General features: G+C 34.7%; 2 protein-coding genes and 1 long non-coding RNA gene across 13 annotated transcripts; all 3 read right to left on the reverse strand.

Annotated features, from left to right (window-relative positions):
• Positions 1 to 1,028: 1,028 nt before the first annotated feature.
• Positions 1,029 to 7,875, reverse strand: rin (ras GTPase-activating protein-binding protein 2). Of its 3 annotated transcripts, none has more exons than XM_076541297.1 (9): positions 7,666 to 7,875; positions 6,577 to 6,763; positions 6,322 to 6,502; positions 5,872 to 6,246; positions 5,373 to 5,804; positions 5,080 to 5,266; positions 4,719 to 4,978; positions 4,487 to 4,649; positions 1,029 to 4,411 (listed from the first exon to the last, which is right to left on the reverse strand). In XM_076541297.1, exons 2-9 carry the CDS (start codon positions 6,672 to 6,674, stop codon positions 4,272 to 4,274), a joined length of 1,836 nt encoding a protein of 611 aa, XP_076397412.1. In that variant the 5' UTR covers positions 6,675 to 6,763; positions 7,666 to 7,875; the 3' UTR covers positions 1,029 to 4,271. The 3 variants fall into 3 exon arrangements, with proteins under 3 accessions (XP_076397412.1, XP_003701093.1, XP_076397411.1); XM_003701045.3 differs by having other exon boundaries at positions 1,029 to 4,420; positions 7,666 to 7,872; XM_076541296.1 differs by having other exon boundaries at positions 1,029 to 4,420; positions 6,577 to 6,852; positions 7,666 to 7,872.
• A 1,447-nt stretch (positions 7,876 to 9,322) lies between these two features.
• sqd (RNA-binding protein squid) lies at positions 9,323 to 19,612 on the reverse strand. 9 transcript variants are annotated; one of them, XM_012280143.2, is made up of 10 exons: positions 19,328 to 19,611; positions 15,984 to 16,019; positions 15,838 to 15,878; positions 15,519 to 15,646; positions 15,195 to 15,341; positions 14,988 to 15,119; positions 14,681 to 14,906; positions 12,192 to 12,263; positions 10,652 to 10,767; positions 9,323 to 10,285 (listed from the first exon to the last, which is right to left on the reverse strand). In XM_012280143.2, exons 1-9 carry the CDS (start codon positions 19,450 to 19,452, stop codon positions 10,700 to 10,702), a joined length of 975 nt encoding a protein of 324 aa, XP_012135533.1. In that variant the 5' UTR covers positions 19,453 to 19,611; the 3' UTR covers positions 9,323 to 10,285; positions 10,652 to 10,699. The 9 variants fall into 9 exon arrangements, with proteins under 9 accessions (XP_012135533.1, XP_003701094.1, XP_012135531.1 ...); XM_003701046.3 differs by having other exon boundaries at positions 14,639 to 14,906; XM_012280141.2 differs by lacking the exon at positions 10,652 to 10,767 and having other exon boundaries at positions 19,328 to 19,612.
• LOC143266032 (uncharacterized) lies at positions 16,705 to 17,197 on the reverse strand. Its single transcript, XR_013041018.1, has 2 exons — positions 16,975 to 17,197; positions 16,705 to 16,896 (listed from the first exon to the last, which is right to left on the reverse strand). It is a non-coding gene; the product is annotated as an uncharacterized LOC143266032 (long non-coding RNA).
• Positions 19,613 to 19,654: the final 42 nt, after the last annotated feature.

Genomic DNA, 19,654 nt, shown 5'->3' on the forward strand with positions numbered 1-19,654 from the left:
TTGGGAGATTTGAGAATTCAAAAATTTGGAATTAGGAAATGTGGAAATTGGGAGATTTGAGAATTCAAAAATTTGGGATTTGAAAATGTGGACATTAGGAAATTTGAGAATTCAAAAATTTGGAATTTAAAAAAGTGGAAATTGGGAGATTTGAGAATTCAAAAATTTGGAATTTCAAAATGTGAAAATTAGGAAATTTGAGAATTCAAAAATTTGGGATTTAAAAATGTAGAAATTGGAAGATTTGAGAATTCAAATATTTGGAATTTAAAAATGTAAAAATTGGAAGATTTGAGAATTCAACAATTTTTAATTTAAAAATGTGGAAATTGGGAGATTTGAGAATTCAAAAATTTGGAATTTAAAAATGTAAAAATTGGAAGATTTGAGAATTCAAAAATTTGGAATTAGGAAATGTGGAAATTGGAAGATTTGAGAATTCAAAAATTTGGAATTTCAAAATGTGAAAATTAGGAAATTTGAGAATTCAAAAATTTGGGATTTAAAAATGTAGAAATTGGAAGATTTGAGAATTCAAATATTTGTAATTTAAAAATGTAAAAATTGGAAGATTTGAGAATTCAAAAATTTGTAATTTAAAAATGTGGAAATTGGGAGATTTGAGAATTTAAAAATGTAGAAATTGGAAGATTCAAGAATTCCAAAATTTGTAATTGTAGAAATTTGCCTGAAATCTTTAGGAATCCATAATTTAGTAATCAAACACAAATAGTTAAAAATGAAATGCATAAAGGTTATCTAAGAATATAAAACATACTTCTTAAAAACATATCACATAATTATTAAATGATCCCTGGTCTTTATTGTTGTATAATCTACATTCTCCCCTGTGATTTAATGAAAACTAAAGAACATTGAATAAACATAAAAACATATTATAATCACATAATACAATTTTGGTAATTAAAACTACAAAAGTGTACTCACAATTTATCAGCTGCAATCAGCTAAAAACCTTGAAAGAAATGGTAAACATTTGAATAATAAATAAAGAAATATTAATAGGATTTGGTAGTAAGGTAGGTATATTATACTAAATGCAAAAATGTTACAATACATTTGATGTTTGTTTTTGTTTCTTTTTTCCTCTCATTTTCCTTTAACATTGTTCTTTTTCATTTTTGTCGTAGTAACGTTGTTTGACCATTGGTTGTACACACAAATTGGCCCGAATAGACCGAAATAAAAATGTATACTACAAAAATTCACAACTTATTATTCGCCATCCTCTAATTATATTCCTTTATAATTATTTTATCTTCCTTCGTTCATTTATATTTATCTTTGTATTATTATTATTATTATTATTAATATTATTATTAATATTATCATTATTAATAATAGTCGCTTAAAAACAAAAACATTCACACTAAAAATTTGCAGAGCTTTCGTTCAAATATAAAGAGATGATCCCGCGTCTGTACGTGGCTTCTGAACACTTTCTTTTTCTTTATTTATTCATTTATATTTTTGCATTAAAAATGCTGTGACTATCGAAACGAATCTACTTAAAAACTGTATATACATCTCGGAGATTTTCTTACAATGTTAAAATTAAAGTGCTGCAGTATGCTCGCATGACATAAACCATATGATGCCACAGTGGATCAACAACTTACTGACATACTGATTTATTATTGTCATAATTCTCAACCTATCTAATTTTACTACTCAATAATTTTGTTAACTTAATTTCACTACACATAATTTAATACTCAAACTTTAAACATTATGCCAAGCTTACATTTGTAGACCTCAATAAAAACTAGCACTAAATCAGTTACAAAATATTAAAAACATGCAGTACATTTTCTAATATAACCTAATACAATTTTCTAATATAATCTAATACAGTATAAATTGTTTTATTAAAACAAAGTGATGGAATATGACAATACTTTGTTGACCCACAGTGTAAGCGACCCGGTGCATGGATATACAATATAAAATTTGTACAATTGAAATTACATAGACTGACCCACGCATTGGCAAAATGTAATGAGAATGAACAGTACAAAGTCAAGAAGTTTGACAGCACTCTAATCGCTCGGTATTAGAAATAATTCAGCCACCTAACTACGCGAAATTGCCTCTTTATTTATGGCCAAGATGAAGCAGCGTCGTCGCGTTAATAAACAGCGAATCAGCGAAGCTTTGAACAAATGTGTGCCTTGAAAAAAGGGGTCTTCTGTGTTCGAGGTAATCGGAACAAGGGCCAAGTGTTCGATGACGACCCTGCTGCATCCGGGACACGATCTGTGTAACGCATTCGATTACAAACTATTGAGGATGTTTAATGAAAACTACGTAACAATTTAATGGATCAATAAGAAACGTAAATAATTACTTTTCACATGTTCTCAGCCTTAATGTCGTAGCGTTTTGCGGTTTAGTCGCTGTGCACTTAAGTTCCTGAATTACAGAGTTGCTTTCATTCATCCCCTGTCTTTTCTTTCTTTTTGTCGGTGCCAACACGGTCAATTTCCATGCGTTTGACGAGATGGCACGTGATATTATGCGCAACGACCGTTTCGCGATGTTTCTTCTCTGCCGGTGTACAGCGTAGTCTCGATATATGGCACTCTTTGATGCTAAAGAAACTTCGAATTTGTGTGAAATAAATTTCCAAAGTTTCTGCTTGAAGATTTAGAACGTTAAGGCCACATACCAAGCCGCTGTACATCAGTTCAACTTCCAATCAGTCAATTACATTTAGGACAATTTCGAAAGTAGAAGCATCGCAGAACTCGTGTCGCTTTCTGCAGAAAAGTCTCCTGGTGTTCTTTCTCTGAAAACACTACCACCTTAATTAATACATGATATTATTGACATGAATTAAGTTTAATATCTTCATACAAACACTTATCGTACCTATTTATGTATGCACAATAGTTACAAGAATAACACCAGTTTCAATACACTTTGCAGAAAGACTACTTTAGTCTTTGAAGAGTGCACGAGTTCTGCGACCATCGAATACTTATCGAGCTTTTATTGGAATTTTAAAGACAGTAATTTGCTCTAAGGTTAAAAAATGATGCTTAAAGTAAATCGGTGAGGGATAAATAAGAGGGAAAGAAAGCGACAGCCAAATTGCACGGAAATACGCGAATGCAGAAGAGGATAAAATCAAACGAAAGAAAAAGTCAGCAGATGGAAACGAAAATAGAGCATTAAGCGACACTTGCGCAAATGAATTAGGAAACGGCGAGACCAGCTGCAGTCTAAGAAATGTCCCATTACCAATCGATACCGGTCGATTGATAATCGGCCATGCTTCGTGAGAAAAATCGGCTGTCTTTTTGTATGCGACCAGAGAACAGCCACAGCTTTTTTACTCCTTTAACCCAACATCGACCAACTACCACCTATAAACATTATTGCCGACTTTTTCTACGTGTAAGGTGGAACGTTTAATCGGCAGTCAATGAACATTAACTCGAGAGCATATGAAATGTGCACGGCGATACTTTTGTTTGTGAAACACAACGGTTCGTATCCTCTCGTTTTAATTTCGTTTTTTAGTTTGGCTTATTTATACGATAGCGGAAATTCGTACCGCCGGTGTCTCCTTACTGCGATCGGAAAAACAAAAAAGAACTAAAAGAGCGACGTATGGTTTTCTTTTTTTTCGGTGTCGTTCATCCGACAAAGAACAAAACTGTTTCTGGTTCGACGTGGTGTGCGCAAGCGCTTCTGTCCTTTCCTCCGTCCCTTTTTATTCAGTTCCAGTTTATATCGTTTGCACTTCATCACAACTTGATCATTTTTGCTTCTTGGGCTTTCGGGAGACGAAACACAACTGCATTTTTAACGAGATTATCACGCGCCGCTCTGTTCTGTGTGTACATGTGTGTGTGAGTGAACATATTTTTTTGTATTCTCATCGTAAGGTTGCCTGACGTTGATGTATGAAGGGCGAACTCGCGGTGTTTCGTTCATCGAATATCCAACGGATCCGGTCGAACGTTCAATGAAATTATTTTACTATATTTATTACTCTTATTCGCGAGCTCGATAAACCTAGCTTAAATGCGATAACCCGATTATCCGTTCGTCGAGTTCGTGTTTCATACAATTTGAGCTGCACCATCTACAGTTGTTTCTTAACGAGAACAATGCAAGCGATGTTTAAGCGTAATGTGAGATAGTCCTGGGTTTTTGAGTCTGGAAATGAGGATGGTAGTTATATACCGATGACTTGTTCAAGAAGAAAGAAACTGGAGATGCCTTAAACGTTGGTTGAAGTATTAGCGGCGATTTTGGTAGCTTGGGTTGCTTGGATTACCGGGTTGTCGCATTCCACCGCCACCCCTTGCGCCGTCACCGCCACGTGAAAATCCTCCGCGTCCACCTCTTGTTCCGTGTTGACCGCCTCTCATCACGCCTCCTGGACCACCTAAAGTCAGTTCAATCGCAAAACTTGGAATAACAGTACAGCAACGCAATAGAATAAATTACCCACCTGGACCTCGTTGCTGTTGCTGCTGTTGTTGGCCTCCCATGGCTCTCATGTTTCCATCGTTAGAATTCAACCGTCCACCGCTGCCGTCCATCGACATTCTAGGCCTGACCTTCTTCTCTTCCACGTTCAGTTTTTGCCCATTTTCAGCAGGGTAATAAATCGGCTAAGAAGGAACGCGAAGGTGAATCGTTTTTCTTGAGTTCAGAGAAAGAATTATACAAACGACACTAACCAGATTCTGCAACACCTTGTTGACAACTTGCTGGTCCTCGAAAGTGATGAATCCGTAGTTAGGCACTTTTCCAGTATTGTTTCCTTGTGCCCCTTTGCACCTGTCATTCGATTTACTGTGTATACGTAGCTCTACTACCCTACCGTAAGATTCAAACACTTGGCGTAAATCATCTTCAGACGCATTGTGCGGCAAGTTTCCAAGGAATAGTTGATGAGCATCACTGTACTGACTTTGCCTCGTACCACGGCGGTCACCATCTACAGAATTTATCGTTTCGATTAGCAATGTAATATAAAATAAAACTCTGAGAAATGAACTTCTACTGCTGTCACTAATACCTTACAGCTAACTTCTTTACCTCGTTGTACTGCTCCCCCTCTCGGAGCTCGTTGTTGCTGATGCTGTTGCTGCTGTGGTTGCTGGTTTCCAACTCTGTGAGTCTGTTGCTGAGGCGTGGAAACATTCGTTGACGTAGAAAGCGCGGGTCCACTGCTGGTCGGATGTAACGGTGACCTGTCATCTAATCGCAAGTTCGTCATCGGTGGCTGAAAATGAAATGAATATATTTACCGTTTTAATCTCGCATGGATATGTTGAAATTAATCAGGATTTGCCTGCTGAAAACCAACATTGCAATTATAAAATATATACCGGTGACATAGACAACTTGGGGGCTTGAGGACTAGTTGCGCCGGTGGTACTGGGGAAGGATTTCACAAGATTGGCGTACGTTTTCGGTCCGCTACTGGTCACACTTGTGTTCGACACTTGATGTTCTGGTTCGGATTCTTGTGCAGAAGCAGTGAACGTTTCAGCCTCGGGTTGTTCGCGAGTTTCATTCGTTTGAGGTTGTGGTTCGCTTTCCGCTGGTTGTTGCGGTTCAGTTGAAGTGTCTAATTCTGCTTCTTGCACAAATTCCGTTTGCGATGTGGACTCAGTTATGTACTGATGCTGTTGCGCAGGTGGTGGTGGTGGAGGCTGTTGCTGTTGTTGCTGCTGCTGCTGCTGTTGGGGTTGCTGATTAATCAGTGGCGTTTCTTCGTGGACTGATCCATTCAAAACCTGCTGCATTACAGGATGTACCTGTAATGGTAATCTTGCTTAAGACAGATTCTTAATGACATTGTCTCATTTATAACACTAAACTAACATGGGACTGCTGTGGCGGTGGAGCATAATACATTTGTTGTTGCTGTTGAAGTACAGATGGCTGTGCAGGAATAAGCGGCGGCTGAGTTTGTGGTTCCGTCGTTGCAGCTGGTGCTGTAAGCTGCTGTCCCCGATTTTGATGTTCCTCTTCCTCTGCTTCGGAACGTACTCCCTCTTCTCCTTCTCTCTCAACTGATTCACCTACACCTCCTTCTACACCACCTACATCCGTTTCCTCCTCGTCAGGAAAGATCAAATCTTGGTAGCGGAATATATCGTTATGTACATAATACGTTTTTGGCGCTTGTATAGCCAACACGAACGTTTGCGTAAAACGACGCATCGGCTGCCCCGCATTAGACAGTTCTCCTGACACCTGTGGATAATTAAATTGTTAATAGTATTTTTGGAGTATTAGCATATGTATCGTTGTGGCCATATCTTTACTTACTTGTACTACAACACCATTCTCAAGAGTAAGTTGCGAATCAACTTGACTTATCTTTGCATGGCAATCACGAAAGTTCAGTTGTTGAATTTTTTGGTGTATTTGTTTTTGCCCAATAGCAGGAGTTGATTCTCTATTAGAATCTAATCCTCCATGCACAAAGGAAGAATGTTGATTGTAGAACCTGCAACATTATTTGGCACAAATTAAACGAGTGATAACAACTTACGTGTTTGATTAGTGAATAATTTCAATTACCTATGAAGATGCGCAGGTGCTTGATTAAGTAAAGTGTAATACTGTCGGACAAATTCACGACCGACATTTTGTGGAGAAGGGGATGCCTCCATGACCATTTTCTTACTCCTAACGTCTAAAATAATACTTTGCTTAAACAGCAATGGAAGGTTCGCTAGGTAACTGTTAAAATTAGAATGTTAAACGTCTGTAACAAACAAAATACTTACAATTTATATAATCGTCATGTACTATTCTCTTTTTCTTATCCAAACATTACAGCGTAAAAATACAATTCTACAAAAGACAATTATACATATTCAGAGTAATTTATACTTGTCGCATACGCTTTAAAGGAGAGAAAAAATACATAACGTGACTAAAGACTACGTCATTATGTGCTTTATTACATAAATAAAATGTATACAAGAAATAAATGCGCAATATAAATGAGATAAAAACTATAGATATGCACATCAATCAAAGTGGCTATCTGTGGCTATCACATGAGAATGATGCGCTCGAAAGTAAAGCTTTCTAGCAGCAACTATTTTTCCAAAATGAATTTCTAATTGCATACATGCGAACGGTAAACACGATAATATCGAAATGCGTGTTCGAACGTATAATCTCGATAATTCTGCACGAAACTATAATAAGCTGCGCGGACACGCGCGTTTTGAAGGAACATGTGCTCGCGCTGGTCTAAAATTCGCAAGAATTGTCGCGAAACGATCGCACGAAAACAAAAAACTTGTCCATCATCTTTAAGCTCGTGCGCTATATGATCAAGAGCGAGGTCGAGGGCAAGAGGGCCGTCCGGTTGTACGAGCAAGCATGGCGATATTTCTTCATCTCAGAAACGGTAACGCTAAGCCTCAAAAGCACGAAATTTTAGCGGGATACTTTGGACAAATATCGTTCAAAATTATTCAATGAATTAGACGATAATCTACAAACGATTGATATCGTTAAATTGTTCACGATTTAACCGAACTTGTTCGTAATATTGCATCGTGCTTGCTTTGCTGATTCGCTATGAGGTCTCCTCTATGAGAAGTCGAATGAAAGAACATCGGCAAAGCCGATCTTATGGTGTTGTACACTCACCCGATGGAATCACTAATACGCGACACAACCCAATGCTTTTTCCCGATCAAACGAGATGCTGTGATGAAAACAAAAAGTTTGTACGAGCAACAACAGTTCACAATAATGTTAATTATAAAAACAGTTCAATGTATGCTCCAAGCACCTTGATGTCAGCACATGCAGCGGAACCTGCACAAAAGCACCGGTCGCGTGTAGACGAGCGACTCTAACGGGATTTTTACATCAACCTTTTGCGGATCTTATGGAAACTACACCGAAATTGATATTTGTTTTGTCCCTAGAATATTTGCTAGGAATATTTCTTCCTACACTATTCCTTGCAAGATGGAGTTGTGTAAGTTGAAAACTGAAAGAAAGACCACGTTTAGATGTCTTTTACGCAGATCTATTGTGATTGGTTTTAAGACGCTTTCGTAATTAAAAATAATGCGCATGTTCGTCACAACATTTCTGTTTCTGAGTCTGTATATTTAGTGACCTTTTATTTAGTATACTTTCTTACGTGACTTTTTTCTTGCATTCATATATTTTTTGTTCACTATGTATATGATCATTAAATAAAAAGTAGACATTAGATTGGCGTCACACATATATTGCGGAGTCTTTTGATCTGTCGAGATGCGCAGAATTGGTACGGTTCTCTCTTGGAATGAAATCTAATCAAACATCATATCTTCCATATTATATAACCTTAAAAGTGATAAGGGAATTTCATAAGACGGTAGAAATTTATGTATACTTTATACTATGTAGTAATTATATACAATTAGTAATAGTATAACAGTACTTTGAGTGCTTAATTTTTTAGTTGTGTTAATTGTTTTAATATTCTTGAAACAGAATACCATTCTAACAACATGCAATAAAAAGATATATATGTATATGTACTTATAGGTCTTATTTTTACATTAAATTTTTGTACTCAATCTTTGAATAAATTATTTCTATTGAAAAATTAAGTTCGTACATACATTGGGTATAAAATGTACATAATGTAATACTCACAATGTAGACAGTAAATCTTTAATTTTATAAACATAGTATACAAAATTTTGTTTCATATTTCTGTATATAAATTAGTAAATAATAAAATTGTGGTCAATAAATGATATAATACATAAAAAATTATCTAAAAAATTGAATTTCAAGAATATGCATTCCCTTCTAATATAAGTTTGAAACAATTTTCAATTACACGCTAAGAATTAATTTTATACAATTTAAATTTGTGAAATTAAGAAAAGACAAATAGTTTTGTCTAATTTTTTTTTAATATAATACTTTTGTGACATAGAACAGTGTTGAATTTGAGAAAAATACAATATTTTCTTTTACTTTTAAAAACCTTATTATGATGTTCTCCGCCTAGAATGAAATTGTTGGTATATAAATATAATGTACAAGTGTTATTTGTTGAGTGTAGAGTAAAAACTGAAGGAATACTTAGCTCGGTGCTCGTTATCGTGATAGAATCGGCAAAATATTGTTTTTCGTAATACAAATTCACTAAATCTTCGTGTCAGTCTTATTTAAATCTAATGTATAGATATTTATCGCTATATTTTAAAGAAATATCGTGTACATATCATTTTCCAAAAAGAAAAAGAATTAAATTATTAAGGATCGGTTAACACAAATATAAACATACATGGGATATTATTATGTACACAAAATGAATTTATTTTATCCTATTTCTCTTACCAATAAGGAAGCAATAATCTTTTTACCTCATTTTCATACCTCACACAATCATTATAAACAACTTGGTACTTCTCATTTTTCTCTTTTTTCTTTTTTGTCTTATAACGTAGCCGTGTAAAAAGTACATTGCCTGCTTACTTCTCTACAGTGGGTTTCTCATCTTATTAAGTTTAGTTTTATAGACAAATTAAAATAATCTTATTGTTAAAAATAGGGACGAAGTTGTTCCCCAACAGTCCCAAAATGGTGAATAAGAAACTTGATTCTTCCTAATATATCTGTATTTAAATTATTTCCTATCATCTTTTGCTTTCCCATTTGCACAAAAATATTGCGTTACAATGTTTCATCGCAAGGCGTAACATCGGTTTATTCATCCATACGTTTGGAAAATTGACATTGCGCTACATTCGTATTGTGTCAGCACACGTTTATTATTTTTCTTTGCAAACGTACTACGATACGATCCTGCCTCACGCTGAACGACTGAACGTACCATTAGTAAAAAAATTAATGATAAATAAGATGAAGTGAAAAGTAAGACCAATGAAAAATATGAAGTATTTTTCGCTTTGTACAAAAGGGTAAACGAGAGATGGAAGAAAGCATTGTGTACCTATCTTGTATGTATGTGTGTACCAACAATCATATGTATATCTATATATGTATGTATACGCGGTACAGACATATATACACACACACACACATGTTCATTTTTTTCTTTTTTCTTGTCCTTGATAATACAGATGTATTGCTAGACGCAAAATGTGAAGCTATTACGATTTTTGTCGTGACTCCTGATGATTCATTTTATTTTGCGGCAGTAGTCTGCGTTGTTGAAAATCTGGCTGAAGGTGGCGTTGTTTAATGGAATGATGATTTAACGAGTTATGAGATTTGTTGTAAGACAGGAAACCTGAAAAAAGAAAAATATACATTCAATCATCTTCCGTAACAATATTTATAAAAAAACAGGTCGACTACATATTTTTTTCATAACGATTTAAATAACCACCAGAAAGAATTAGTTGTTATTGCATATATGACATTTTGGAAAAGGAAAAGAAAGGTTCAGATACATACACTGAAGTCTGGATGTATGGCTCTGATTTTTCTTCAGAAAGATTCATGAAAACTAGCCAGAATTAAAAAATTAAATATTTTGAATTTTGAAAATTCAAAATATTTAATTTTCTGGAGACTGACTAGTTAAACACTAGATAGTAATGGCCATATAGCGAGACTCCACTGTATAGATGTCAGGAAAGCTATGATGACTCACCAGCGGTTACAATGCGTATTGCATTGCGGTCGCAATGAATGATTTCCATTAATAGGGTTGGTGCCTTTGGTTCTGACGACCACCTCCCCTCTGCTTTCCGCCGTAGCCTGAGCCTCCTGAAACAATACCCATGACATACGTTAGTCCAATAACTTAGGATATTCCCCCTCGCCTTCCCGCCATTCTTTCTTTTTCTTTTCAAAGAAATTACAACAGATTCATCGTAAAGTATTCTACTTATAAAAATCGCACGCACACTTCTATCAGTAAACAAATTAAAGTATGAAATAATATAAAGACTAACGTAATGGCTATAAAACTATGAAGAATCTACATAGAGGCTACAGGCTAAGGTAGTAAGCTGCAGGCTGCGTTCTGAGTCATACTCTCCTCCTTTTTCTCCTTATACATTTCTGGAATCTGGAATATGTTTCTGAAATGGGATCCCAATTTACTGATGTATTGAATACATTGTTGCAGAAACCTTCCAAACTGCTTAAATCTTATTAAAATTTCTAGTGTAATCTTATATTAATATTTCTTAAATACTATCATTACAGTATGGCTTGAAATAGTACTACTAATACAATTATCAGTAAATTCAATTATTTCTACCAAATAACCAGAAATGTTTAAGGCTAAGGATGTACATAAATGAAATAAAGATGAAAATGGATCAAGTGGTACGGAATATCATTCTCGACTTTTAATATGTTATTTATAACATGTATCATATTTAATATAAATAATTTTAACAAAATAAAAGTCGATGATCTATAACATGTGTACTAGGTAAAAAGTAACACTGTTTTCTTTAACCAAACTATCAAAATATCTGAAGAATTGTACATTTTTTTGAAAAGTTATAAATACAGTAACACACTTAAAATTAATGTAGTTGTTAAAACTTCACCAAACCTTTATCTGGTTAAAGAAAACGTACAACCAAGATAAATTTTATTCATATATTAATATTATTAGAAAAAATATCATTTTTTTCTTCACTTAATGCATACCAATAAGCTGAAAATTCTTATTAGCATGGTATCAATGAATTCTGTCCAAACGTGCACGTACACACAAGAGTTAGAAAAAAGGGAAGATGAGGATAAAGGATTAAAACAAATGATTGGTGGGATTAAAAGTAATGAGGTGTGCGGGATCCACATCATGAGGTCAGAAAACTTCGGGTAAGATCGCTGTATGACTCAGGATCCTGAAACTGAATTGAAAAAGTTGGAGAGATGAAATTTTAAACTGTGTTAGAGAATTAACGTTTTAAAAAATGAGATTAAAGAACCAATCTATAATTCATAAGTTATGTATATACACATATTTATTATGCATAACTTATGATTAATAAATTGATTCTAATTTTACCCAAAGTTTTCGAAATTCGGACCGATCCGCACACCCCTAGTAATGAGCGATGAACAGAAATAATCGATGAAGTGAATGTGAATTTTGAAGTCAATATGCTAACAAGGTAGAATATGTTCGGGAAAATATAAAACAATAGAGAAGGAACGCTAATGCGTACCTTTACCGCGTGCACCACCGCGCCCACCACTGTAGCCACCATCGTAACTACCACCGCCATAGCCATAGCCGTCTGCGTTTCATGGAACACACGGTATAAGAGACAAATGGGGTAAGTATTAACATGAACCGGCGACTATACTTTTAATTTCTATAGTACAATATATATACGATAATAATACAAATTATCGCCGGCACATAAGCACATCATTTATATGACTATCAAAATCTTAATTTGATTCTCAAATCTTTATGTCAAGTGCAGTTACAATACATCAAGTCTTTGTCATATATATTTTTACATCATTTAACGACAATAGAAAATTTGATCTTCCAAAGGGTTCATTGTTTTCATATTTAATATGCAATACAAGTGCAGAGGCTGTTCAGAAAATTGACTCATGTTTTAAGATACTACAATTGGCTTTAGTAAAACATTAATACAGTGTAATATCTCCCTATATGACTCAAGGTCACCCACCCCTCTATTTTTGAAATGGACAAATTTGGAAATTTGTGAACTGGGAAGTGTTCAAAATTTTTAGACTAAAAACTGGGGTAACATGGATAGGTCCTATTCCAAAATTGTATCTTCCGACCATATAGCGAGATTTCACTGTAATACAAAATATCATGCGCTTAAATCATTCAATTACGACGGAAAAGTTCAGTATAAATGTCCCAGGAAAGAGATAGTGTGCAATACCGACACTTAAAATGGATAAACGTACAATTTGCTATTGTGTCTAATATGTAGCAAATGAAGTAGTTTCATAAAATGGATCTTGTATGATTAATGATGAGAACAGAAGCTATCGAACGTTTTGTTCCTTCGTTCTGAAATAATAATCGCGTTGACGGCCAATAAAAGATTTAACAAAAAGGAAATTAATGAAACATGAATATTGCAGATATTGTTGACTGAATGTGTTAATTGTTCATGAATGAAATGATTACGTGAAATGTGGAAATATGTGACACATGCAAATCAGGAGACGTGGCAGGATTTGAAAGCAAGGATTCAAGGCTCAGTATACTATTTCATACGACATCATCCTGCGTAGATACGGTTTTCTCCATAGATAACTGTACAGTGATTGTATGTGTTTGAAACAGCTTTCAGGATCCACAGGAAAATCAGAAGCTATAAAAATCAATTTATTCCACGGATTCACTGATCAGTGAACACATGAAATATTTATTTCATACAATGAATTATTCATTGTATTAAAATTAGACTAACATTTTCTACGCACAAACTTGTAGAAATTTAAGCAACAAAAAAGTTTTTTTTCTTCACACAATCACTGTAACATATGATATCCTGCTTTTCTGAACATACTATTCGTTCATGAGTATACATATATATAAATAATTATTATGTATATATATGTACATTTACCAGCTAAAAATTAACAGGACATCAAAAAACATAACTTAGAACACTGTTGGGATCAGTAAGTTAGTTGTTCGCAACTCAAAAACAGCCAACCCTCTGGAAGTAGGGATTCACTTTTCGGATTATGTTTAATATACTTAACCGTTTGTCCAGTAGGACAAAATCGTGTAATAACAATCTTAAACACAACATAATCCGAACGTAGTTCCTACATATCTGAGCAGCTGGTTTACTTCAATAATTTAAAAATATTTACCATGTTATTTGATTCTAAATGTCTTATGTAACTAATGAATGTAAACGTACTTACATAAATAAAATTACTGCTGATTTGCCAGCAAACCAGCGCTCATTTTATAATAATATCAAGTATAATATAATATTCTTTTATAATATCACTATCACTAGCACTACTGAAGATATGAAAGTGTTAAAAATAAAATACTGTTTGAAGGGACTTGACGTCTTGCACTTTTGGCAACATGTACACTATTCTAAAATACGTAATTTATGACACCTTTCATATCTTCAACAGTGATGGAGATATTGAAGATGGTTATCATAAACGGGACACGTAATACCGATTTAGTACTTCATGTAGGCAGACGATTTGAAATCATGTAATAAAAATTAAGATTCAACAAATTTATACAGGATGTATTCTCTAAATTTTAAAATACAAAGTCATATAAGTCATTGAATCTGTCTTAACACCACAACTCTAATGTTCAAAAGTTAAAACTAAAATTAATTTTAATAGCCACATCCTGTAATAACAAATCTGTGATTCTAAAATTTTGCACAACTCCATAATCACTATGTTAATAATAATATAATAATAATAATAAAAAAAACGTATATAGAAAGAACGATTATAGTGAATATAAGAGTAATAATTTAAAAATTACGTTCGTCTACCGAATACACTGGGACGGTTCACAGCTGACTATTATCCGCTGTTGATTATTGTAAAGAACTGAATTGTTCAAAATAATCGTACACAGCGACAAGCTTGTGTAAGTCCTTTTAGTCATAATCAGTAAAATTACCGTATCCACTGTAGTCGTAACCACCATAGCCGCCGTACCCACCGCCGTAATAATCGTAGCCTCCTCCGTATCCGTCATAGCCACCGCCATAACCGCCTTGGCCGTAACCCCCGCCGTAGCCACCTCCGTATCCACCTTGGCCCCAACCACCTTGACCGCCAAAACCGCGTCCTCTACCTCCCCTTCCGCCACGGCCGCCGCGTCCGCCAGCTCCACCCCGCATTCCTCCCATTCCGTCTGGCTTAGGTGTCGCCTTCTTCACGTCGACCTATACAGACATTTCAATTGCCTCGTTACATAAACTGTCCATGATATTGATCTTCATTATCTACTACGCTCCTCTACGTACCTCTTTGCCGTTGATTGTTTGCTTTGGAGTTTTTAATAATTCGTTTACTACTTGTTCAGATTCAAAAGTGATAAAGCAGAACCCTTTCCTCTGGTTCTTTGTCTTGTCAAATGGCATTTCTACGTCCACAATCTGAAACAGGCGTTTGATTTTATTGTATCGTTCAAGTAAACACTCGAGAAATGAAGTAACAGTTGATGTACTTACTGTTCCAAATTGAGAGAAGAAATTTTTGATATCTTCGTCCGATAACTCTGTTGAAAGACCACCAACAAATATTTTTCCATGTCTAGCTTTCGCCTTCTTCGGGTCGACTTTTTTACCGTTAATTATGTGATCATTAGCTGACATGATCTAAAATAAAATAACTTGTTAGTTACAGAAATTTTAAGACTGTAAAAATTTTGTTTGAAATTATATCTCAGGAGTGGAATATCGTCATATAAACTCGGTAGCAGAACTGAAATAAGGTTTCATCACGTTGTTGAATTTTTTTTACGTAAGATAAAATATATTTATGAATTACTTTACCTTGTCTAGAGATTCGGCTTTTGCAAAAACAATGAAAGCGAATCCTCGTGACCTTCCGGTATTGGGATCCGTTTTAACATTGATGCTTTCGATATCTCCATATGTGCCAAAGTGATCTCTGAGTTCCTCTGAAAATTTAACACTTAATTTAGGAAACTATAATATTTCTTAATAAATTTAATTTCAAGTGAAAAGAACAATCAGTTGTAAACAATTTAGTCTCATCTGACGTACGTCATCTGAAGGTGTCCTAAGTAAAAAATCATCATGCTGTTTGTGTATGTAAGATTAGTTTGTTATGAAGCCAAGAAATACTCACTGTCTGTGGTTTCCCAGCTTAAGCCACCAACAAACAATTTCCTGCAAAAAATAAAAATAAAATATTGAATCGCTGTCTCGAAAATATTTTTAGTAGCAATTCTATATGGCATGCATTAATTAAAAAATAAGATAAATTGAACGTACCTATCATTCAAAGAATCCTGATTACCACCAGTTGACCTGCAAAGCAATGTAATGAAATTTATTATAAGGGTCTTTGAAATTAATATTGATTTTAAGGACTAAGGTTGAAGTAAAAAATTAAGTTCTGTTATAAATAATTTCCATTTATGTTTAAAAAAAGGAGTTTGACTTGACCCCTGGAAAAATTAGAATCAGAGTTAAAATATTAAAATCTAATATTGACAATGTACAAGAAATGCAAGAGACCAGTAATATATTATTTGGAAAAGGGGCACTGGATAAAATTTTTAGACATTTTGGTAAGGAACTTTATTTAGCAGGTTAATGTACGTAATTTATTATATACTTCATATTTATATAAACATAAATTATACTCATATATAAATGTATTCTATGATCGATTAAGTGACCTACATTAATGTTTACTTGAAAATTTGGAAGAATATTTTTGTAATAATAATATTATCTTAATTTGATAGTTACAGTTATTAATAAGACCATTAAAATACCATTCCTAGAATAAATGAACTCACTGATATAATATCTTATTGTATGAAAGGTTGTATGTCTGTCCTTAATAAAAAACAGGATTACAATATAACCATGAGAAGACTGCTTTGCACACCACATAGACCTTGATTTCAACTTCAAATAAATGTGCTTGTCAACAAAAAATTAAAGGAAAAACTTGGAAAAAAGTAGATATATATATATATAAAAATTAACGCATTGAAAAGAGCAAAGTGTATTTTTCACGATGTTCACATGTGAACTCGAACAATAGTTACAACTCCAGTTGACATACAGCTGCTCCTAAAGGAAACAAGATTTAACTTTTCCAAGTTGAACTCTGACTGCTGATTGGCCCAAAGAATTGACATATGGTAGACTGACTGCAACTCTATTAAAAAAGCTAAAAAAATTGTTTCCACATTACAAGTTAATGATGGTCACTTCTTGATATTTTGTTTGAAAAATATCTATTACGCACACAATATTTTATATTTATTTCTACGTATGTTTATATATATTATTTCTCTCTCTTTGTTTATTCATCAGCAAAATATTATTATTGTTTCAAGTCCTGATAATACTTTTCAGCCTTTTCATGTACAAATACAACGAGCTGCAATATTTTTCATTTTTCTGGCAGTGTGACGATAGTTATCTGTACTTAGATTCGATCATTTCATATATCATCTAGGGCTGGTGATAAATACCGTAGGCACCAGTCACTCGCCGGTAATCAGTTGTTGGTCGGGTCACGGTTAGCCGGTTGCGAGCCGCCCGCCATAATCGCACTGGGTCGTTTGCCACCTGCAGATCAAGCCACATAAACTGGGTTAATGGCATTCCGACCTATCAGAGTTTTTCGCATTGGCCCTAGTGACTCTGTGCTTTGATCACGCCCAAACAGCATTGACATCTGATCAGAAATTACTCTACGCGTGACCCAGCAGGCAAGTGTGTGTCTGTGCGAGACTTATTGATCTGACGTAATTGACTCGATTTCCAGTGCTTGTGTCGTGACGAAACATGACGGACTTGAACTTGACGTAGACTTCTCACAATAATTCAGACTCAGAAGTCAATCATAAGGCTTCACGGTTCAGTTCACAGATCCCAGGTAAGCGTACATATTGTCAATCGTAAACAATTGACTAACCAGAATTCTGCTGCAATGAATCAACGAGGAAGACTCGGCTGGCCAAAAATGCATTTCAAAGTTTATGCTCTATAAAAATATTACAATTATTATTTGTGCAACGTGTAGAAATCTTTATCATTGATGAAAATCACAATTCTCTTTTTACCAAGTACAAAACTAGAATAGAATTAACTAGGAAGGAGAGCAGAAAATAAGGAGTTTACACAAAAATTACAAAATTTTTAAACGGATAAACGTATACCTCGCAACAACAGCACATATAAAGTTATAACTAATACTTATTATTCTTATACGTATAGTTAGCTTATCTTAATTTTGCAATAAACAACATGCAATAATTATCTTTATTCTCTCAGCTGTATAGACTAGCCTAATAGATATCCGAATACCAGGCTTTCAGTTGTTTACTTTTGTTACTTCGTGCATAGATATCACGTCCTTCTAATACGCACCTATGTATTTTCATAATAGGTAAGAGGAAGCATACCTCCAAATTCCAATTGGATCTCTCGTATCATTAATCGTACAAAAAAATCACATTATATACGATGTTATATCAGCTTTCAATATATAACAATATAAATACCACGTTGAATATTTTTCTTAAATTTGAAGGTTACATCTTCTTTCCCAATATCGTTCCAAATACTTCTACAAGTTACAATTTAAGATAGCTTACCCTTTTTGCAAAAACACCCCAAACTATGTTAGAGTTTGTGACAATCCAAAGCTGTAGGAGTACTAAGAAAAAAAAGTCGAATCCCTTCGGTATCGAACCCAAATTGCTGTGATGATAAAACAAGAGAACGAATGTATATTGCGATATTACAGAATTATTTACATAAACTGTGTTCGTACATTAACATTCTACATCTAAACTCGTTGGTAGGCAATTCGTCCAGCTCGAGATCTCGTTACGCTGAAAAGGGGGGAAAGGCAAGGTGCTGCGCGCCACCAGCCACCAAAAATTCTTACAATCTATGAAATATTTCTAATAAATATCACGGCAATACTGAATAACGGAAAATTATTGAGCATTACCCTCCCTGAATCATCTACATACTCATTATGTTCACGCAAGATATTATCCAGTAAGTGTTTCGACTTGATGCACAAATGCATGTCGCGTGCGTAAAAGAACACAAGGACGTGATACGATGTAACCGTAACAAAATACCAAAAGACGAGCCCAAGCAAAGCAAATCGAATCCGTAACAAAAAAGATTGTCTAAATCAAACATCGAAAATAATTCTCTCTTACTAACTTTACAACAATGCATGGGCGCGCCCTTTCTAAACCTGCGGCCGGCATTCTTTCCTGTGATCGACTCATTTGCATTTATTATCGCTTACAGTTTATTTAGAAAAAAACGATTGATACCCAGGATTTTTTAATACTGCAACAATGCAAAAAGAATTAACTGCAATGTTAAGAATACTCGCTTTGTAATCGATGGAAATGGATTACGATTTTTTTCGGGGCCTCGCGCACATCCGCCATTTTGTTATTCGCGACAATCGTATCGCACAAAGCAAGTCTCGTTTGTAAGCCATCATCGTGAATTCCGCGCGTTCAAAGCATATCAATTTAACCGAGATCGATAGTTTCTTTTATAAAACGACGTTTCATTTCGAACGCAAGATCGAGAGATACGTAGGATGAAAAAAAGGTTACCTGTCCTCCTGCGATTCTTGGCCATTTTCTGCGGCGTCCCCGCCGCCGTTCTCCGCTTCGCCGTTCTGCTCGAAGTTTTGATCGGCAATATCTTCGCTGAAGTCCTTGTTCTCCTGATCGGCCATTATATACTATTACTTTGTTTTTCTTTAATTAAACACTTAAAACACAATACAAGATCGCGTTTTAACGAATAATTAAATACACTATAGCAGCTAATACACTCTCACGTCCGTACTGATCGGCCGCCGAATGGAGAAGGGAGAGGTACGACCTGCGCCAGTTTGACTCAGGGGATTCCGCGCAAAGCATCATGGAATCTCTTTC

Source organism: Megachile rotundata, chromosome 16 (genome assembly GCF_050947335.1).
Source record: "Megachile rotundata isolate GNS110a chromosome 16, iyMegRotu1, whole genome shotgun sequence".
In the NCBI taxonomy this organism is placed as follows: Eukaryota; Metazoa; Arthropoda; class Insecta; order Hymenoptera; family Megachilidae; genus Megachile; species Megachile rotundata.

Excerpts from the sequence above, each read along its gene's own strand:
- rin (XM_003701045.3), bottom strand. The coding sequence starts at position 6,674 with ATGGTCATGGAGGCATCCCCTTCTCCACAAAATGTCGGTCGTGAATTT. Across the intron at positions 5,805-5,871 it reads CACCGCCACAGCAGTCCCAT|GTACATCCTGTAATGCAGCA; the intron begins GTTAGTTTAGTG and ends TTACCATTACAG. Across the intron at positions 4,421-4,486 it reads GCAACAGCAACGAGGTCCAG|GTGGTCCAGGAGGCGTGATG; the intron begins GTGGGTAATTTA and ends AACTGACTTTAG.
- sqd (XM_003701047.3), bottom strand. The coding sequence starts at position 19,452 with ATGGCCGATCAGGAGAACAAGGACTTCAGCGAAGATATTGCCGATCAA. Across the intron at positions 15,879-15,983 it reads CAGGATTCTTTGAATGATAG|GAAATTGTTTGTTGGTGGCT; the intron begins GTACGTTCAATT and ends TATTTTTTGCAG. Across the intron at positions 14,907-14,987 it reads AAACAATCAACGGCAAAGAG|GTCGACGTGAAGAAGGCGAC; the intron begins GTACGTAGAGGA and ends ATGTCTGTATAG.